Source organism: Psammomys obesus, unplaced genomic scaffold (genome assembly GCF_907164565.1).
Source record: "Psammomys obesus unplaced genomic scaffold, mPsaObe1.curated_primary_1811, whole genome shotgun sequence".
Lineage (NCBI taxonomy): Eukaryota > Metazoa > Chordata > Mammalia > Rodentia > Muridae > Psammomys > Psammomys obesus.
The window spans coordinates 3616628-3637927 of NW_026592636.1; the positions used below are offsets into that span (position 1 = coordinate 3616628).

Consider the following 21300-nt stretch of genomic DNA (forward strand, 5'->3'; position numbering starts at 1 on the left):
AGAGTCACATGGCTTCTTGCTTTGTAGCCCTCCTTCACCTCTGCCCCAAAGGAAATTTCTGTCTCTAAAAGCCAAAGCCAGGGGATCATGGGACCTGAGGCTAGAATAGAGTGACCTATATGGACCATTCCTGCTTTATCTACTACTTAATACTAGAGGTTCCTGAATACTAGAGTAGCCAGAAAGAAACACCCCCAGAGACCTTAGAGCAGACCAGTAGGGACCTAGTGAGATCCTGATCTCTTGCTGACCACTGTGCACCGAGCAGCCAGCCAGTGATGAGCAGCCTTTGGGATGGAGAGATAAATAAGGCCTTTATATACAGAGAAGCGCAAAGTGGCAGTGGGGTGGACAGGTGGTGGCAGCAGTGGGCTTGGCAGGGCAGGGCAGGACTGAGGCCCTGTCAGTGGGAAAAGATGCCCCGGAAGCGGGCTTTGTCCTCCTCATCCTTCTGCCGGATCCTTGTCTCCAGGGCCCGCAGCTCTTTGCTTACCACAGGTGCCAGGGCAGGGTCTAGCTCCAACACCTTGGCAAAGTCAGCCTGGGCTTCCTGGGCATTCCACACAGCAGCATGGGCCTTACCCCGCTTGAAGTAAGCCTTGACATTGTCTGCAGGCACACCAGAAAGCAGAAGGCACTCAAGAGGCATGAGAGAAGAACAGCCGGCCTGTCTCCCGGCACCTGGGCCCACCCTGGGGAGAGCTGGTCTACTCTCTCAACAGCAGGCCAATGCTGCCCCACCCTGTCGTACCACCCATACTTCCTGGACACAACCCTTGCCCTGCTGGGATGGGAGCTCTGGTTAGGCTCTTGTGGGGGTCTCAGAATGGGGAGATGTCAGAGCCAAGCACTGGGCCCCAGTGCCCATTGCGCTGGGCAGGAAGGGGTCATGCTGGACTGCCCAGGGCCTGGTGCTCACCATCATACTTGTTGAGGATGGAGGAGCAGTGGTCCAGCACTTCGTAGTACTCCTGAGCCACCAGCTTGCACTGGCAATAGTTGAGCAGCAGTGGTGTGATCTGCAGGTCCAGCTGGATCCAGTCAGGTGACCCAGGCTGCTCCTGGGGTGTGTGGGGGCAGGCAAAGTGGAGACGCTGAGACCTGGCCCTAGCCCTGGCTTCCCCCATGTGGCCCCACTGCGGCCTCTGAGTGTACCTTCATCTGCAGGTTCTTGAGGCAGGCGATGGCATCGTAGTACTTGGCGGCAGCCTCTTTCACCTGCCCCTCACGGTATAACCGGTTGCCCTCTTGGTGGATGAGTGGTACTGCCTTTGCTTTCTCCTCATCTGTCATTGCCCATGGGTCCTGCTGATAGGTGCCAGGACTCTCCACCTGCCAGGACAGGGGCCAGTTCAAGGCAGAGCCCGTGGGGCATCTTGGAGTCTTCTGCAGCAAACCTGTCCAGGGCAAGGCTGGCTGGGCCTCACTGAAACCATGTTACCTGATCACTGCTTTCTTAGTACACACTCATCAGCCCCTCTGTGCCCAGCCAGACCAAGTACTAAGGACTTCATGTAACAGTGAAGATGATGGCAAACACCCATGCCCTGGCAGAAAATAACCTATATGGACAAGAGGAACTACCTAAACCTTCAAAGCATGGCCCGCTGGCCAGCTGTGCAGGGAAAGATGGGCTCATGGACAAAGGACAGAAGAGGCAAGGTGGGTGGACGGGTCAGTCCTCCCCAAAGGTGATCCCTGAGGCCTGAGGCGAAGTGTGGGGCCCTAGGAACTTCCGCATAGTTTCCTCTCCTTGTCCTTTCACAGACCAACTGTGGACAGCAGGGTGGAGTGGGGAGGTAGGGCTAATGCCCCCTTGAGACAGAGAGGGGCCCTTACCTTCAGCATCTCAATGTGGAAGATGAGAGGCTGAGGGCTCTGCTGCAGGGCGTCCAGGTCCGAATGGCCCAGGGAGTTGTGCTCGTGCATCTGAGCAATTCCACAGCAATGCCGCTGGCCCTCCAAGGGGTCCTTGCCCTCGGCGATGTTTCGGAGGCTCTTGGCCACCAGCGGATACAGGACTACATGCTGCAGGAAGGTGGCACAAGAAAAGCTTCACCATCACCATCCAAACAAAGAAAACCAGAGGGTTTTCTCCCTCTGGTGCCTTTTTCTTTCTTTCTTTTTTTTTTTTTGTGAGGGGAGGATAGTGGGGGTGGGGCAGGAGGGTGGTTGGAGACACGGTTTCTTTGTGTACCTGACTATCCTGGAACTTGCTCTGTAGACCAGGCTGGCCTCAAACCCAGAGATCCGCCTACCTCTGCCTCTTGAATATTGGGATCAAAGTGTGCCACCACTGCCCAGCTTCCTCTGGTGCCTCTCTACCCTTTCAGTAAAGCCCTCGGCTTTGCCATGATCTCTGGCCGCCAAATCGAGCACCTGCCTAACTCACAAACACACAGACCAACAATTCACTTGTCTCCTGTCCATCTAGATACAGTCTTGCTCTCTCCTCTTTCTGCCGTCTCCCCTCCCCCTTCTCTTCTTCTTAGGGATGAAGCCCACAAGCCAAGCTCCTTACCACATCCTGTCCCAGCACCACCTCTTCCTTCTGCTCCACATCTATTTATGTCAAGGCCCATCTCAGAGCTGGGCACAAGGCAGCCACTTGAAATCCCCAAAGGAGCTGGCTGTGGTAGTAGACACTCTAAGAGATAGATCCCTGAGCCCTGAGTTCGAGGACACCCTGTTCTACAGAGTGAGCTCCAGGACATTCAGGACTATAGAGAGACCCTGCCTCTAAAAACAGACAGACAGACAGACAGACAAAAAGTCCCGAGGGGGAACTACCTGGTGCATTAGTGCACCTACTATCCTACCTACTTAGGAAACTGAGGCTGGAGGATCATTTGAGTCTGGGCGTTCAAGAGCATCTTGGACAGTACAGAAATCCAAAACAACAAAACAAAACAAAACAAAAACCAGGGGCTCAAAGGGTCAAGCGTGAGGACCTGAGTTTAGATTCACAGCACCCATGTCAAAGCTGTATATGAGTGACCCAGAATGCCTGTAACTCCAGTTCTGGGAGATGGAGACAGGTGCGTCCCTGGAGTGCATTAGCCAGTCTGGGGCACACGCACGCATGCACGCTGAAAACAACAAGTGCTTCCACAGAGTGGGGCTGGGTGTATGGCTCAGAGATGGGTTATTTGCCTAGCATGTTTGATGCCCTGGGTTCAGTCCTCATTACCATGATTAAAAAAGAAAAAGAAAAAAGCTCTGAGAAGATGGGAACAGAAGACGGCTTAACCTAGAACCCTTCCGTCAGAAAAGATGCAGGGACAGTGGAATTCATGTAACGACTCCCCATGGCCCCTGCTTTCTGCACACAGTGGACTGCCTGGCGGACATTCACATGCAGATGCCTCTGGACACAGGGCTCTGGGTTGGCTCCATCTGGGAACAAGAAGTAAGGAAAACCCAGTTCCGGGGCTGGAGAGATGGCTCAGCAGCTAAAAGCACTGAATGCTCTTCCAGAGGACCTGGGCTCAATTCCTAGCACCCAAGTGTCAGCTCACAACTGTCTGTAACTCTAAGATCTGACACCCTCTCATAGACACACATGCAGACAAAACATCAGTGCACATAAAAAAAAAAATGTTTAAGAAAGAAAGAAAAAGCCAGTTCCCATCATATATGGGTACAACCAGACAGTAGGCCAGATCCTGACCATGCAGGGAACCAGGGTAGGAGAACCCAGAGGAGAGGTTCAAGGAAACCTCTAACAGCCAGGGGAAAACTTCCTAGCAGTGATTGCCAGGAATTGGCTTTGTAGTATGAGGGATGGACCTGGCTACAGGAAATGAATGGGAAGGACAGGCAAAGGGTTACACAGGGACAGACTCCAAGGTACATGTGAGCAGCCATGTTATGCACCGCCATAAAAATGAACAAGAGCCATAAAAGTATGAAGTAATGGGTTTTATGGGCCATTTGTGTGTAAGAATGAGTCCCCTGGATGGAGCCTGGTTTATGGACAGGAAAGAGAATAGAAGCCAGGACACAAGTCAGGAGACTGGTGATACTTTGGAAAGGGTGCTGAGATTAAAGGCGTGCACCAGCATCTCCTGGCTTCATTTGGAGAAAGTTCGTGGCTAAGCCGGGGCAGGGGACCCAAGGGTGGGATATAGGGCATGTCGAGACAAATGCCACAGAGCCCAGCACTGATACCTTGACATCACAGAGGAACTGGGCAATCTCCCCCTCACGCATGGTGCACACGATCGTCTCCCACACAGGCAACTTGAACTTCTTGCCAATGATGAGCTCCATCGGCTTGCCACGTGTTCGGCTGTCATCCAGTACAGATCCCTCGTCATCACTGTGAAGCGTTCGAAAGTGGAATGTGGCCTGTGGGGCCACATGGGACATCAGGCAAAGGTACTAAGCTTCACCAAGCCCCAATTTCAAATCTCACCCTCCTCCTAAAGACGTGGTGAGAGATGACACTCTCCTGGGACCACCAGCTAGCCCTGCCCCTGGCTTTATCCCACCACCTCAGTGAGAGTGAACCACAGACAGGGAAGTAAGAGGCGGAGGGCACATGGCTACTGGGGCACAGGGCTGAGACACAGCCTGTTTCCAATCACGCTTTCAGAAAGGATCTACGAAGCTCCTACCACAGGCCTACACTCTGTGCAAGGCACAGAGTGCCTGTGTGGGGTAAACCACACAGAAGCCATGGACCCACATGGGAGCTCCCGTGGTCTTTCTAGAATACAGGAAGAAGGGTCAGACAAAACCCCTTAGGCTATGTTAGAGGAAAGTGATTTTGCTTTTCTTTTTTTTTTTTTTTTCTTTTCTCCTTAGCATTTTGAGCAAAAATAAAAATTTTAATAGAACTGAGTGGGGGCCTCTCCAAAGAGGGAAATTTTAAGCAGAGATCTGAAAGGAATAAAGAGAAGAGTACATCAGACAGGGACTCAGACAGGAACTTTCTAGGCCAAAGGAACAACATCCACACAGTGCAGCAATATGCGGGGTGTTCAGATACAGCAAGGCCACAGAGTGAACAAGAACTGAAGACTCATGGAGCCCAAGCAGAAGCAGGGATGACCGCCACAGGGCACACAGGATATGCCCAGGAGCCGAGTTTTTACTCTGAAATAAGAGCACTGGGCAGCTCCGAGCAGAAGTGGGACGTAATCCAAATTAGGTTCTTGTCGCTGTGATGTGGTCACTTTTAGAGGAACAAGGCTAGGAGGAGGAAGCCAAGACAGACGGTGTCTATATGACTTAGGCCACTATGGGTGAACTGCTGTGAGACAGCACAGATGGAGAGGATTAAGACTGTGTCACCACAGCCCATTAGTGGTGGTGCACGCCTTTGAGCCCAGCACTCAGGAGGCAGAGACAGGCAGATCTCTGTGAGTTTGAGATCAGGCTGGTCTATAGAGTGAGTTCCATGATGGCCAGGGCTACACAGGGAAACCCTGTCTTAAAAAAAAAAAAAAAAAGACTATGGTGCCATTTCAACATCAAGGTCAGGGGGGGGGGGGGGGGTAGGGAACGGACGGACAGGCAGACCTCCATAGTTGGGAGTAATCTGGGCATGGAGTCATTTTAAAGTTGATTCTGGATAAGATCATGTTAGAGTGAGGGCAGAGAGGAGAGAGCTTGAGGCGGAAATCTCAACAGGATATGGTTAGCTGAGCCCACGCTCTTACTGCTACATGGCTGTGCTGCTTCTCTGAAGTCAGTTTCCACATCAGTAAAACTGAATCAACAGTATCTGTCTAGCATGGTGGGAGATAAGCCTAGGAACATGAACCACAGGGCTCACTGGTGGCTTTTTCCTTGGCTTTTCTGCTGGGGATGAAATCCAAGACCTCTACATCCTAGACTCTACCACTAAGCCACACCCCTAACTGTAGTGATATTTTAAAATTATACTCATTTATTTATTTGGGGGCTTATGTGTGACATAGTGCTGGTATGAGGTCTCTTCTCTCCTACCATCTGAGTCCTGGGGATCCAACTCAGGTCATCAGGCTTGGCAACAAGTGCCTTTACCCACTGCGCTACCTACCTCACCGGCAGAAGACTGTCCCTGCCCTGAACCCCAATAACTGTTTAATCCTGCCTACTCCTATTAACTGGGTGCTTTGGCTCACAGATTTCTACCCTTTTATTATGTTATCCTAGTTTGTTCCATCTAGAATCCCTCCTGTCAGTCTTCTTCCAAAGCCAGTTCTCTAACTCCATCTAGTATTTAAGTTTCTCGGGTTGGCCTTGAAATCATGCTGTGTCCCAGGCTAGTCTTTAACTTTCAATCCTGCTGCCTCTGCTTCATGAGTAGCTGAGATTGTAGGCCTGAGCCACCAGGCCCAGCTTGGAGATCACTACCACCACATGCCTGCTCTCTGCTCTCAGCATTCACCCCTCACCACATCAAACTAAACTCGCTGCCTGCTGGCTCCGCACCACTGACCAGAGAGCATACATTCATTCACAGAATCCTCGCTCTTGGCTTCACTGGTGCCAGCCCATAACAGTGCCTGGAGATCTGCAGCAACAGAGTAGAGAGGCCTAGAGATGTGGAGAGTCTCAGGGAGGGGACATCTAAACTTGGCTCCTGGATATAAAAGCAACTATCTATCAGAAAGCTAACAGAGGGGTTTGGTCTGGAAAACCAGAGCTCTGGGTTCTGAGTCCCAGGACCTCAGCTTCCCTATCTAAACAATGAGAACTGTTCTAGATGGTTTCAGAAGGTCCATTTACTCATAAAACTTCATGAGCTTTGAACCTTCAGGTAGGGTTATCAGCACTGAGGTCACACCCACCCCCAAACTAGTTTGAGACGACTGACATCCCCCCTTATCCAATGCAATTCTAAAACAAAGCCAAGGGGCGGGGTAGACATATCTGAATTTACTCCCACTTAAATCCAGACCAATCAGCGTCGAGCTCGGCATGTGAGCGGTAGGGTGACTGGCGGCTTCTCTCTGGGCATGCGCAACCTCTCACCTACGGCCTCCTCCCGCCTCGCATGCGCACCGCGCCTCAGAAGAAAGACGGGGGTGGGGAAGGAGGGGGGAGGATGGACACAAACCTTAGTGCCATTCTGAAAGTCAGGCAACTCTCCTCGGCCCTCCTGTATCACACGCTTTTGAATCCCGTCCTCTCGAAGTCTTGCGATGAGATCCGCCATCCTCCTTCCCCGCTGCTCCCTTTCGGCAACTTCCGGAGTCGTTCGGTAGCTTCCGGACCTTCTTCGGCAACAACTAGAGCCTCGGCAGTGTCTGAGGAAGCGCCATTTTAGCTGAGGGCAGAAGCCAAAAAGGGAGGGAATGCAGAAAAGAGCCATGATTGGCTCCTTGTGCTGCGGCTTTAACGCGGAGCTGGGGGCGGGACCTAAAACCCTAGGGGCGGGGCTTGTTTGGCCAGTGGGGCGCGGCCCGGGCGTTCCCTAGCAATTATGCTTTTGACTTTATTGGGAACTGCAGCTCCGGTAGCTGTGCGCCGGTCCAGTTCCTTTTAGGTTGTAGAGGCCCTGTTAGCAGCATTCCATTAGGAAAATGAAAAACGAAAAAAACCCGCTTCACCCGTGTATTCCCTTTTGGGCCTTTTAGTTTGCATACTTAGCATAAATTATGACTTCTAGATTCTGGACGTTTGTCTTCCGAAAAAGGGAAGGCAGACCGGTGTGGTGACACACACTTAAAATTCCAGTGCTCCAAAGGTGGCAAGGCGGAGGATCAGGAGTTCAAAGTCATCCTTGGTTATACATAGGCCAACATGGGGTACGTAAAACCCTGTCTTAATAATAAAAAAGAACGGGGCTGGGATGTAGCTCAGTGGGGACCGCTTGCTTGGACGTGTTTAGCTGGCCGCTCCCCGCCCCCCCCCCCCTTAAGAGAGAGCTTAGCTGTAAACAACAGCTGTGAGACCTTCCTGCTCTCACAAGGTAAGGAGTCAGGGGTGGGGGGAGCCTCTTCAGTGTCTTCTTCCATCTTCGTTACCGGGAGGATTATTGTCTTTCCCATGAGCCCCAGGTGCTAAGTGCTTCGCATATTCGGACTGGTTCAATTTCCAGCAAGTCCTCAGAGAGGGCAGGGCTTCTGAAGGAAGAGGAAACAAGCTTGGTTTGTTTTTTATCAGCCCAGGGAGCTTACAGGCAAGCTATCCCAAATTCTAGTAAAAATTACTCTGCTGTACTTATGTTCCAGATTGTACAACAGGAAGGAAAGCTGACCAACATGGCTGACTTAGTTTGGCCAATGAACCAGATAAGTAGACACCACAGCAGGAAAGACGATAGATATAAAATAATAAAATATCTGGGTGGTGGTGGTGGTGCACACCTTTAATTCTAGCACTCAGGAAGAAGAGGCAGGTGGATCTCTGGGTCCGAGGCCAGCCTGGTCTATAGAGTTTCAGGACAGCCAGACCTATGCAGAGAAACCCTGTCTCAAAAAACAAAAAAACAAAACAAAACAAAAAAACAATAATAAGGGTGTAGCTCAGTGTTTAACATTTGCCTGGCATGTAAGAGGTCCTGGGTTCTTTCTCCAGCTTACACACCCACAAATTAAGCTAATAGAATCCACTACTTTAAATAATCCTATCAATATTCTCAGTGAAATATCAGTCATGAAAAAACACTGTCTGGGCTAGAGAGATGGCTCAGCGGTTAAGAGCCCTGGCCGCTTCTTCAGAAGACGTAAGTTCCATTCTCAACACCCACATAGCAGTTCATAACCTTCTGTAAATCCTGTTCCAGGGGACAGGGCGTGCTCTTCTGGCCTCTGTGGGCACCAGGCATATGTGTAATGCACATACACACATTTAAAAATAGTGTATAATCACACTTACTGAAGTGTTTGGATGGCCAGTTCACAGAGTAGAAAGTAGAATGGTGGCAATGGGGAAGTTGTTTCTTAAGTAAGTTCTGAGTTTCTGTTTTGCAAAGTTAAAGCTCTAGGGACTGTCCACACAATACTGTGACTACAGAACTGCACAGTTTAAAACTGTGAGGACAGCAAGTTGACCTTATATGTATTTTACCTCAGAGAAAACTGTTTCATACACACACACACACACACACACACAAACACACACAAAAAATGCAAGATGAGAGAGACAAACTGAACTGGGTGAGGTGGTGCACTCCTGTAGTCCCAGCACTTGGGGAGGCAGAGGCAGGAGGATCTCTGTGAGCCAGCCTGATATACAAAACGACTTCAGGACAGGCCAAGGCTACACAGAGAAACTGTGTCGCAAAAAAACCCGAAAAAGAGAGAGAGAAAGTGAAACTAATGAGCAAGCAGCATTTCACCCAACAATGTAAGACTGGCTTAACACGAGAGATATTGATTGCTCAGGCTAGTAAGACAGCTCAATGGGAAAAGCACCTGAGACACGGGGTGGAGAGATGGCTCCCTGGTTAAGAGCGCTTGTAGTTTTTCCAGACAACTAGTGTTTAATTCCCAGAACCCACATAGCCCCTCACAACCATCTGTAACTTCAATTCCAGGGGATCTTCTGGCCTCTACAGGTACCAGGCACACATGTGATAACACAGGCATACATGCAGGCCAAACCCTCATACACATAAATGTAAATCTTAAAAAGAAGAAGGGGGAAGAGAAAAGAAAAGGGAGGGTCTAATAAAGGCATCTGCCACAGCCTGACAATCTGAGTTAGACACGCCTGAACCCACGTGATGGACAAAAAGAACCTACTCCCATTCAGTTCTCTGACCTACAGGTGGACCATGACATATACATGTGTGTATGCACACATAGAATAAATAAACAGATCACTAAATAAGGAAGAGCAGGAGGGAGGAGGAAAAGGAAGAGGAAGGAAGGAAGGAAGGAAGGGTTTGACAGGGGAAGGAAGAAAGGAAGGCAAAAGGGAGGCAAGAAGGAAGGAAGAAAGCAGGTATATGAGGTAGACCTGTAACTCCATCACTATCAGGCTGAGGCAGGAGACCTACAGCATTGTCTTCATACTGAGTCCCAGCCCAGTAAGAACTACATAGTCAGATGGCAGTGTCAAAACCAAACCAAACCAAACCAAACCAAACCAAACCAAACCAACTCACCCAACAACCAAAAAGAAAAAAAAAAAAAAAAAAAAAAAGGAAGGTTGGGAAGGAGAGAAGCACCACACTGCCTTGGGCTCATCAGACCTGCCAGCTCTTAGGAAACTGGATGACACCAGGGGCTGAGAGAAAGCCAGAAGCCTCACAGTGGGTGTCATCTCACCACGAGTCAGAAGAGCATCTGCAAGCTCTGCAGAATCGCCAGGGTAAACGCCCTATGACCTGGACGTCCACCTGCTGGAAGAGGAGTCTCCCCACACACCATTCATGGCAGACAGTAGAGATGTGTGCATAAGGCCGACCTGAGCGTGACTGCTGTGGAGCTGAGCGCTGGAAGCTCAACTGGTACCGTGCCCACAGCTAGTAGGAACAGCAAGCAAGATGCATGTGGAACCCATTAGCACTGAGTGGAAAAACAGAAATGTAAACAACAGAATGAGCTTGATACATGACACCATGTTTGTAAATTGCAAACACATCCACAGAGAAGACAATGCCATGTGCGGGACAGGAGAGGCAGGGTCTGCTGAAGCACAGTGAGGCTAGGTACTGGGGAACGAAGGAAGAGGGGGGGAAGATGGGAAATGGTGAAGGAAAAATGAATTACCATAACTAGAGAGGAGCCTCTTTCACAGTAGGGAGGCGCCATAAACTGAGAAAATGAGGTTAACTCAGTTCTTTATGAGAGATCATAAAATGAGAGGGTGAGTAGGCATGAAGGAGGACAAAAACTGTGAGACAGGAGGGTGTGAGTTCAAATCCCAGATGTACCACTTTGGCAAACTGCCACTCTGTCCTGCCGCTGATATTTATTGAGCATCTATCCAGTTCCAAACACTCCTGAGTATGAAGAGAGAGCAGTGAACAAAAATAATGCCAAAAACTAGGGAGTAGAGAAATGGTTCAGGGGTTAACTGCTCTTGCCGAGGACCTGGGCTCAATTTCCAGCGCCCATGTCAAAACAACTCACAACTGCCTAGGACTGCTTGAGGGGGCGACCTCTTCTGAAGTCTGCTGGTACTCACATGTGCGCATGTACCACACACATGGAGGCAGTCACAGTAACACAGCACTGAGGGGGCTGGGCTACATAACGAAATGCATGCACGCACACACACATGCATGCCCGCACACACCAGCAGTTAAGAGTACTGGCTGCTTTTCCAAAGGACCTGTAACCAGCACCCACATGGTTTAAACAGCATTCTGTCTGCGTGCTTGCTCACGGGAAGAGGGCACCAGATCTCCCCTCAGATGGTTGTGATCCACCATGCGGTTGCTGGGAATTGAACTCAGGACCTTTGGAAGAACAGCCAGTGTTCTTAACCTCTGAGCCATTTCTCCAGCCCCTTTCAGGGGTTCTAACACCCTCTCACACACACACACACACATAAGCAGGCAAAACACCAGTGTTCATAAAATAAATAATAATTTTTTTTAAAAGCCTGCCTAGGATTTAGTGGGCCCTAGGTTCAATTGCCAGCATGGAATAAATTAAGCATGGTGGTAAGAGGAAGCAGAAGCAGGAAGAGTTCAAGGTCATCTTCCATTACATATTGAGTTTGAGACCAATCTGTACTACATGAAATCTTGTTTTAAAACACATACACATAGAGAAAGAGAGAGGAGGCAAAAGAGCATGAGTAAGCCAACGTGGTGGTTGGTGTATGCCTGGAATCACAGTACTAGAGAAACTGAGGCAAAAAGATCATGAGTTCAAGGCCAGCTTGAGCTACATAGTGAGACCCTCTCTTAAGAAACCAAAAGAAGACAGAAGGGAATGCAGACTCGGTGCGAGAACGATTGTTTTAAAAATCACGTTAGCTTGCCCCATGGATTCTGAACTGGAGGAAGCAACATAAGCTCTCGGCCTAAGTTTCCACATCTGCAAAACGACAAGAACACCCCTCCACTGGAAGCCGTAGTGTGTAGGATGGAGGAATAGGTCCAAGAGTCTCGATGGCACAGGAGTGCGGGTTAGGATTCAGGCCACCACTTTTAAGTTTGAGCTGCTGGATCTGGAAAGCAGCCCCTCTCCCCGCCTCACCCCGCCCCGTCTTGCCCCTTCAAGCACAAGCCTAAACTGATCCTGGTCACAGCAGGGGCTTTCTCTCACCAAGGCAGCCTCTGGGTGGCGCCGCGAGTTCCGCTACGCGCTAGAAGCTGACGTGATCTCGAATCAACTCGGCGCTCTGCAGCTCAGGCCTGCGGAGGACGAGCGGGCAGGGCGGGGCCGTTGTAGAGGGCAGGACTCTGCTCCCAGGGCGACGGGGCGGGGCCTGCGGGGGCGGGACCTGTTTGGTGGGCGGGGCCGTAGCGGGCTCAGATGGCGGCGGCGCTGGGCGCCTAGGCGGGCGGGGGCCATGAGCGCCTCCCGGCCCCAGTTCAGCATCGATGACGCCTTCGAGCTGACACTGGAGGACGCGGGGCCTGGGCCCGAGTCCAGCGGGGTCGCCCGCTTCGGGCCGCTGCACTTCGAACGCCGGGCCCGGTTCGAGGTGGCTGATGAAGACAAGCAGTCCCGGCTGCGCTACCAGGTGAACGGCCCGGCTCATCTCACTCTCTTGTCCGGGATAGGGCGGGACCCCAGGCCGAGCCCCGGAGAACCCCAACTCCGGAGACTCTGCCTAAAGACCTCAGAGGAGCGGGGATACGCCCCCACCCCCAAGATGTGTCTGCTCATCCAGAGTTATGTCTTTGCCCTCTGAGCTCCAAGTTTGAGCCTCTTGCAGCTTTGGAGAGCCGCAAACCCGGACCAGGAACTCAGACCTCAGCAACAGTGGAGAGTACACCCATCCTGGAAATTGACACCCCAGTACCACCCCTCGGAGTTTGGGGAGGACTTCGTATCTGAACCAGACCTTGCTGGTCCTTGCAGCATGCCTTGAGCCTCAGGCCACAAGACCTATGGAGACTCTGCATCCCGTCTGTTTTGAGAATTACCCTAGAAGTGGAGGTCCTCCACACATGATGTGTTTGCCCTTCTCTTGACTCCAACTACACCATAATTCACTGTCCCAGATAGCCTCCCCCAACCCTAGAGTTCTTTGGGACATAGTAAAGAGAAGCCTGTGCTCTGCTACACCAAATCCAGAGCCTTTGTGTTGGGCCCCTGAAAAATCCCAAGGGTCCCATTTAGATAGTCACCTGCTCCTGGGATCCATGCTGGGAGCCCTCCACCCACTCCTGTGGGCTTTTGTGCCAAAGCCCCCAACAGCCACCTACTTCCTGGGTTTTGATTTCTGAATCATCAAACCGGTTGCGCTGGGAGGGCAGGGAGAGCCAGGAGAGCAGCTGCCAGGCATGCCAGGCATGCCAGGTAGGAGCTGTCTGGTTGCTTTTCTCCTCTCCCTAGAGGGGAGTGAAAAGACCCAAATCCAGCAACCTCTCTGAACCCTGTGTTTTGAGACAGAACTTGGAAAATGATGAGGACGGAGCCCAGGCCTCTCCAGAGCCCGAAGGGGGAGTCAGCACCAGGTCAGGGCCAGGTGGGGACCCGTCCTGTACCCTAAGCCCCACCTCTCAGGCTCCTGTCTGCAAGAACGTACCCCCCCCATGTCGATGCATTCATTCATCTGTCCTTAGAGGACATACATCCGTCTCTCATGGTGTCTCCTGCCTAGCCAGGTCACCTTACCACAGGCCCTCGGTTTAACCAGCCCCCACCTTCCCTTTCCCATCCCTCCTAACACACACCCCACTCTCAACTTTGGGGCCCTCCATCCTACAGGAGTTAACCTATATACATCCTCGGTTTATCTCAACTTGTCTTCCTTGCCTCCCCCTCCCCGTCCTTCTGTCCTTCAGGGATTCTGGGCACATGTCTATCCGAAGCTCCCAGTGGTCCTTCAGCACCATCAGTAGTACCACCCAGCGCTCCTACAACGCCTGCTGCAGGTGAGAGCCTCCTCACTTGGGGTTCAGCTTCCAAGCACCTTCTGCTTCTGCCTGCCAGCCAGCCCTGGCTCCCCACCCGAGTCACCTCCTTAACCTCTGTCTTGCTCTCCTGCCACCCAGCTGGACCCAACATCCTTTGATCCAGAAAAACCGCCGGGTAGTCCTGGCCTCCTTCCTGCTTCTGCTGCTGGGGCTAGGTGAGTGTTCTGAGGGCTGTTTACCCTCCCTTCTATGGGCAGGCCCTGAAGCCCCTGGGCACTTCAGCCCCCCTGTTAAAACTGAGCAACTGTGCTGTGAGAAGATTAGCCCCATGGTCCTGACCCTCTGGCCAGAGAGTCTCAAGGGCTGAAAATGGAACCCGCCTCAGTGCTTTTTAAATTATTGTTGCCTTTTTTAAAGTTAAAAAAAATATATTTTTTTTATATTTACTTTTGTTTTATATGTATGTATATGAACCATGTGTGAGCAGTCTCCAGTGAAGTCAGAAAAAGGAGTCGGGTCTCCTGGAGTTGGAGAGGGTTGGGAAGCCCTGTGTGGGTGCTGGGAACCAAGCCTGGGTCCTCTGCAAGAGCGGTACATGCTCCTAACCTCTGAGCTCTCTCTCCAGTTCCCTATCCGCTTTTAAGGTTTTTGAGACAGAGTCTCAGGTAGCCCAGACAATGTTCAGGTATGATCTTGAACACCTGCTCGTCCTTCCCCTACCTCCCATATCCTGGGATTACAGTTATGCACCACTGTGCCCATATTACTCTTTCTTTTTATTTTATTTATTTATTGGAGTTTTGAGGCAGTGTTTCTCTGTGTAGCCCTGGCTGTCCTATAACTTGCTTTGTAGACCAGGCTGGCCTCAAACTCAGAGATCCTGCCTCTGCCTCCTAAATGCTGGGGTTAAAGGTGTGTGCCGCCCCACCCACCACCCACAGCTGTTTATTTTCTTTTTAAATTTAACCTGTTCAATCTACTAGAGGATGGGGAAGTAACAATTTCCATTCATTGTGTTGCTTACTGACAGGTCCATTTTCCTACCTTACGGAGGTGGCAAATGAGAGGCAGGGTCCACATCCCTGGAGGCAGGCCAGGTGCTCAGAATACTACTGTCCCCGAGGCCCCATATCAGGCCTGCTGCTGCTTCTGTGGTCTATGATCTAACCAGGACCTTCTCCACCCTACCTTGTTCAGTGGGGGAAACTGGGGTGTAGACACCACAGGCAGGTTTCACAAAAGCCGCATATTTCTGACTTCCTTATGGAACTGAGACATAAACCCAGAGCATCCAGGGTTGAGATCAACAATGGGCCGTAAAGAAGGACCAGTCATGGCTGCTGCCCTAGGTCTACCTCTGCTCCTTCTCCAGGAAGTCAAAGCCCCCAGCCAGCTAGGTCTCCTGGACAGAAATCCAATCTCCACCTCTAGGTGTCTGAGCGCAGGGGACATAGCTGCCAATTGCCAGCACCACTGCAGGCCAGGCATTGGTGACACCTACTGCCAGCTTCTCAACTCAGCAAAGCAAGCACTGGTAACACCCTGGTTTTAGAAGTAGGACTCACGCTCAGGCAGGAAAGGGGGCTTCCTCAGGTTGCAGCTGGGAGGCAGATGACCTGGGATTAAGACCCACACCCATGACTGCCAAGCCCTGGGACCACCAGAAAGTCACCATGGGCTCTAGCAAATTAGAAAAAGATGTTCACTCCAAGAGAGCAGGACCTGCAGCCCTAAACCAGGGCAAGGAGTAAGTGGGAACACCCTTTATGAGTTGTTCTTTATAGAACATAAAGTATACAAAAGTCCATGGTCTCCCCAAAGACCCCCCCCTGGCTGTGCCCTACCCCATCAATGGATCCAGCTATGACTTCTCCACTGGAGGCCATATTCTTGCCTGATTTCTCCAGCCCAAGTTCTTCTTGTTCAGTCTCATCAAGTGCTGGCAGCTCTTAATAAAGACTCAAGTTCCCCCCACACTCTGAGACCTGGCCATGCTGGTCCCTCTGTGCTGAATTCTTTCTCTGCCTGGATGACAGTCACAGCCACAGCTTCTCCTGGGTCCCATTGAGTCACGGCTTAGTTTATCAAGGCCTTGCATATAATGCTGAGCTCAGGGCCTGGCAGTGCCATTGCTCCTGCCATCCTGGCCAGGCTTCAGTGTTCCTGTATCCAGGAAGCCTCACCATGCTCCCTTGAGGAAGCTACTTCAAGCTTTCACACGGACCATGGATCATAGCTAGGATCTTGTCGGTCCCTCCAGTAAGAAGGGACGTGAGGCAAGGACCCATCTGCCTTTCTAATTACATGATGTATTTATTTGTGGGGGGGTGGAAGGAGGGTGCATGCGTGCCCCAGCCCAAGAGAGCTCAGAGGATTAACTTGCAAGAGTCAGTTCTCTGCTTCCCCCATTTGAGTCTAAGGGATTGAACTCAAGTAGTAGGGCTTTGTGGCAAGCATCTTTTCTCACTGAGCCATCTTGCTGTCCCTCATCTGCCATGGGGGGGCAGGGGAAAGCAGGATCTCTCTCTATAGCCCTGGTTGTCCTGGAGCTCGCTGTGTAGACCAGGCTGGCCTCAAACTCAGAGAAATCTGCCCATCTCTGCCTCCTGAGTGCTGGGATTAAGGGTGTACCGTAAGTGTTTGTCGAGTAACTGAAAGGTCACACCAAACAGCAGCAAAAACTCCCACTTCATAGCTGTTTCCCAGAGCCTGCCAAGAACCCTGCCCTGAAAACAGCCTGGTGAGCGTCCTGGGGAGGTTTTCTGCCCAGGGGACATCAGTTTAGGTGGGAAATGCATCATGCCTGGCTGGGATTTGGGCATGGAAGACCCTGCCCTCACCTCTCCTGTCCTTCCCCTCCACCACCCCATGTGTGTGCAGTGCTTATCCTGGTCGGCGTGGGACTGGAGGTGGCCCCCTCTCCAGGTGAGCACCCCTCCTGCCTGGATCCTCCCAACTCCCAGCACGAACGAGCCACCTTCCAGGAGAGAGGGAGGCCTTTCCGGGGGTGGGAGAGCCTCAGCCCTGAACTGTCCGGTTCCTTTCTACCGCAGGTGTCTCCAGCGCCATCTTCTTTGTGCCAGGGGTCCTGCTGTTAGTCCCGGGAGGTGAGAGGGACGAGGTGTGGTGGGGCACGGGCGGGGTGGGGCCGGGCCCTTCCACTGACAGACGCCACCCCACAGTCTACCATGTGATCTTCATCTACTGTGCTGTCAAGGGCCGCCGGGGCTTCCAGTTCTTCTACCTGCCCTACTTTGAGAAGTGAGCAGCACCTGGCCGGTAGGATAGCAGCGCTCCTAGGCCTCAGGCCACTGCCACGTGTCCACAGAGCGGTCCTCCAACAAATGCCCGTTTCTGTTCCTTTCACCTGGAAGGAAAAGGCCCTCCCAACCACTAGCCCCCTCTACATTTGCTCAGGAAGTTTGGGGCATGCCGGCCTGGGAATGTTGCCCCTTATCTGATGTGTGCCTTAACTTATTCCGGGGCTCTGGACTCCTGGGTTGGTGTAATTTTGTGCTAATAAAAGGATAATTAATCCCAGCAAGGATGGTTGCACTTTTCTATCCTACCAAGCCAGGGCCAGATCAATAATGACCGCCATCCCCTTCTACAAAGGTCTAGTGTCAGACTCACTGGTAACTGTGGAGGGCCACACACCCTCCCATGCCATCAAGGACAACCTGGTGATCAAGGTCACCTTTATGTCCAGGGCAAAGCTGGGTGGACAAGCAGTCCCAGCCTCCCTGCCTTCAGCCCTGAGGAGATTCAGCTGCCCCACCCCCATCTGTAACAGGATCTTTGTAGCCCCAGCCAGGGGCTCCGAGCAATGACAGTGCTGCAGGCCTGTGGCTTAGAGACTGGTATCCTGGTACCAGCCTGGCTCTGGAGCCCTAGGCTGTCATAGCCATCTCTAAATATGGAGACAGTAGTGTCCCCTACCCACCCACCCACTGCCCCACTTCCTAGACCCAGAGGTTGGGAGGAACAGGGAGCAGAGGGCGTGGGAGCACAGCTCAGCAGAGCACCGCAGTGACAAGGAGACTCTTAGGGCCACCAAATGTTTGAAACCGTATCTCAGATTTTTGCAAAACCAGGGCCTCTAGTAATATTGTCTGAAACATAAGCAAAAAAACTAAAACAAATAAACAGACAAACAAAAACCAGAATCTTTAAGGAAATCTGAGCTCACAGTAGTTCCCATGCAATAAGCTGTGCTGAGCACTTCCCCTAAATCAAGTCTTAGAGTCCTCATTGCCTCAGCTCCATTTTCACAGAGGACAAGGCCAAAGCCCTAGTTTACAGGTAGGGACCAAACTCACCAAGGACGAAAACACAACCCAAGCCCAGTATAAAAAACTCAGAGAAAAAAAGGGGAGGGGGAACCAGGCTGGTGTCCTCTACAGGTCACCAAAGACCAGCTGAGTGAGTGTTCCAGACCAAAGCATGAGTGTCCATATAGAGTCAACAGGACGATGGGTGCCTTAGAGTCCTGGGCCTTTATTGAATGGGTGGACACCTGGTCTCTGGCCCACCCAGACCTTCCACCCTCACACCTCCAGTCAGATCACCGTAAGTAACATGCCAGTCTGCAAGTAGCTAAGGCAAAGACTATATAGCTAGCCCATAAAGGTCCTGTGAGATGGCTCCAAGGGTCAAGGCACTTGCCGAGCCTGACAGCCTGAGTTCAATCCCTAGGACCCACAGGATGGAAAGAGAAGATTCCCACAAGCTCTTTCCTGACCTCCACACATGGCTTCATGGAACACTTGAGCACAAACACACAAATGTGATTTAAAAAAAAAAAAGTTCAGTGCTGGTGGCACACACCTTTTGAGTCCAGCACTTGGGAGGGAGAGACAGACAGATCTCTGAGTTCAAAGCCAGCCTGGTGTTGGGCTACACAGAAAAACACTGTTTGGGGGGGGGGTGTGATAAACAGAAAAGTGAAGAAGCTGGGAGATGGGGAAGTGGATAAAGTACTTGCCATGCAATTGTGAAGATCTGAGTTGGAATCTCCCGAGCACGCACAAAGCTAGACACAGCACTTGATGTCTGTTATCCCAGATCCTACAGAGATGGGAGGCAGACAGGAGAATCCCTGGACGATTACAAGCCTGATGTCTGAAGTCCCAAGTCAGCAAGAGCCCCTGCCTGTCCAGAGCAAAAGGTGAAGACCAACTGGGGCTGTCTTCTGAAATCTACAAATATGCTATGGCATCCTCATGCCCCCAGCCCCCAAATTGAATTTTTTGTTTGTTTTATTATTTTGTGTGTGAGTGTTTTGTCTGCATATATGTCTGTGAACCATATGTATGCCTGGTACCCAAGGAAGTGGTGAGCCTCTGGAAATCAAACCCTTTGCACGAACTGCTGAACCAACTCTCCAAAAAGTGAGGAAGACCAAACTCAAGCCCCTATTTTGTATTACCAGCGCACTCACACAGTTATAGTCCAGTAAACGTAGTGAGAGCAAACAGGAAGGGAAAGGGAAATTACAAAACTGTTCACTGAGAAGAAAGCTGGAGAGATGGCTCATTGAATGAAAGCACTTATTCATACCCTGACAGCTTGATCCTACTGTGGAAAGAGAGCGCTGACTCCCCCAAATTATCCTCTGCCCTCCACACCTGTAACATGGCTGGCACTGTCCTACACAATAATCGTGTTTGGTTTTTTTAAAACAGACTTAAAGGCGTGGTCTCACACGCCTTTAATCCCAGTACTTGGGAGGCTGAGGCAGGCAGATCTCTGTGAATTTGAGGCCAGCCTGGTCTACAAAGTGAGTCCAGGCAGCCACGGCTACACTGAGAAATCCCGTCTCAAAACACCAGAAAAAAAATTACATTATTTATTCTGGAGTAGAGGTTCACACGTGCAGCACCGTGTGTGTGTGTCAGGACAGCTGTGGGAGTCAGTTCTCTCCTTCCACGTGTAGATGCCGGGGACTGAACTCAGATAGTCAGACTTGATGCCTTAACCTGCTGAGCCGTTTTGCTGGCCCTCTCTTTTCTTTCTTTGCTTTTTTCAGTGGTGCTAGCATCCAAGCCCAGCACAGCCAATGCTAGGCAGGCACTGTACCAAACGTCCCACTCTAGCCTGGGGCTTGCCTTCTGTTGGTTAGCTGATCTAACCCAGATGACACTGGCCATACTTCTCAAGGAACCCTGGGGTCCACAACTCTAAATAGACACTATAAGCAGTATTTTTTTTTTCATCTTGAGACATACTGATTGGAGACACACAAAAATTTCCTTAGTGGCTGTGGGTGGTACACACCTTTAATCCCAGCACTTGGGGGTTGGGACAGAGGCAAGAGGGTCTCTGTGAGTTCCAGGCCAGCCAGGGCTACATAGTGAAGCCCTGTCTCAAAACAAAACAAAACAAACCTTCACCAAGGGGGCACGTGCCTGTAATCCCAGTACTCAGGGAGACAGAGGCCAGCCTGGTCTACAGAAGCAAGTCCAAGACAGCCAAGCTATACAAGAAACCCTGTCTCGAGAAACAAACAAAACAAAAAGCTTATTTCCCTGTCTCTGCCTCTTCCCCAGCCTTCTCCTAGTTTAAATCAGAATTCTTCATCTTCCTCCTTTCCCCCTCTGCTGGGCTATTGAATGGTATACTCTGGGTCAGTTATTTTCCAGGCTAACCTTAAATGAAGTCCACAGTTAATCAGTAAATCTCCTTCTCTGTGACAACTGCAGAAAAGACACAAGCTGTCTCTTCCTTTTGTGCTATTTTTGTCTCTGCAGAATTTTTTTCCACACAAGGCCCTGACTACCCTCAACGCCGCCACTTTCTCATACTTGACCCCCCTTTCCAGACTCTGGAATGTAAGTAGGTGATTCATGCCTTCCCCCTCAGACTCAAACAGGTCTCTGTCCCCTGTGAGTGTTAGAGCCCAGGCCTCCAAACCTCAATCCAGGACTGAGTTCCTCGCTGCTAGCTCACTCCCAGGACCAACACTGAGCTCTAGATCAGCCCTTCCGTGCAGGTTCTTTCGTTGTTGGAACTCCTGCCCCTCTTGCCCAGGCCTCCTGTATGGAGATTACTAGCATGTACTGCCACACCCTGATTCAAGTTCACTTTTCATTTATTTATTCATGGCAGGAGTGGGGCTGGGGCAGGTGGACAGAGCATTAACATGCCAAGGAACAGCTTTGTGAAGCTGGCTCTCTCCTTCCACCACCCGAATTTCAGGGATCTAGTTTAGGCTTGTTGGCAAGAACCTTAACCTGCTAAGCCATTACCAGGCCCAAGTTCATTTTTCGAAAACAACCCTTTATACACATAAGTAGTGGGAAGTGAGCCGGCCACCCTCTTGATTTACCATGTCCTAGGAATTCCCCCCAACACACTGTGCTTCATTTATTTGA

General features: G+C 51.1%; 2 protein-coding genes across 4 annotated transcripts; one reads left to right on the forward strand and one right to left on the reverse strand.

The window, feature by feature from the left end:
- Positions 1-295: 295 nt before the first annotated feature.
- On the reverse strand, positions 296-12223 carry Aip (aryl hydrocarbon receptor interacting protein). Of its 2 annotated transcripts, none has more exons than XM_055614756.1 (8): positions 12165-12223; positions 7904-8060; positions 7052-7261; positions 4171-4350; positions 1840-2028; positions 1156-1332; positions 920-1061; positions 296-609 (listed from the first exon to the last, which is right to left on the reverse strand). In XM_055614756.1, the coding sequence occupies exons 3-8, from the start codon at positions 7148-7150 to the stop codon at positions 404-406; spliced, it is 993 nt and encodes a 330-aa protein (XP_055470731.1). In that variant the 5' UTR covers positions 7151-7261; positions 7904-8060; positions 12165-12223; the 3' UTR covers positions 296-403. The 2 variants fall into 2 exon arrangements, with proteins under 2 accessions (XP_055470731.1, XP_055470730.1); XM_055614755.1 differs by having other exon boundaries at positions 7890-8060.
- Positions 12224-12350: 127 nt separating this feature from the next.
- On the forward strand, positions 12351-17467 carry Tmem134 (transmembrane protein 134). 2 transcript variants are annotated; one of them, XM_055614757.1, is made up of 7 exons: positions 12351-12585; positions 13461-13525; positions 13856-13945; positions 14066-14142; positions 16808-16852; positions 16981-17034; positions 17110-17467. In XM_055614757.1, exons 1-7 carry the CDS (start codon positions 12412-12414, stop codon positions 17190-17192), a joined length of 588 nt encoding a protein of 195 aa, XP_055470732.1. In that variant the 5' UTR covers positions 12351-12411; the 3' UTR covers positions 17193-17467. The 2 variants fall into 2 exon arrangements, with proteins under 2 accessions (XP_055470732.1, XP_055470733.1); XM_055614758.1 differs by having other exon boundaries at positions 17145-17467.
- The last annotated feature ends 3833 nt before the right edge of the window (positions 17468-21300 follow it).

Coding starts and splice junctions, on each gene's coding strand:
- Aip (XM_055614755.1), bottom strand. CDS start 7,985: ATGGGAAAGACAATAATCCTCCCGGTAACGAAGATGGAAGAAGACACT. Junction 2,029..4,170: donor AGTTCCTCTGTGATGTCAAG/GTATCAGTGCTG, acceptor ACCTTCCTGCAG/CATGTAGTCCTGTATCCGCT. Junction 610..919: donor CATCCTCAACAAGTATGATG/GTGAGCACCAGG, acceptor GTGTGCCTGCAG/ACAATGTCAAGGCTTACTTC.
- Tmem134 (XM_055614757.1), top strand. CDS start 12,412: ATGAGCGCCTCCCGGCCCCAGTTCAGCATCGATGACGCCTTCGAGCTG. Junction 13,946..14,065: donor TCCTACAACGCCTGCTGCAG/GTGAGAGCCTCC, acceptor CCTGCCACCCAG/CTGGACCCAACATCCTTTGA. Junction 16,853..16,980: donor GGAGGTGGCCCCCTCTCCAG/GTGAGCACCCCT, acceptor TTTCTACCGCAG/GTGTCTCCAGCGCCATCTTC.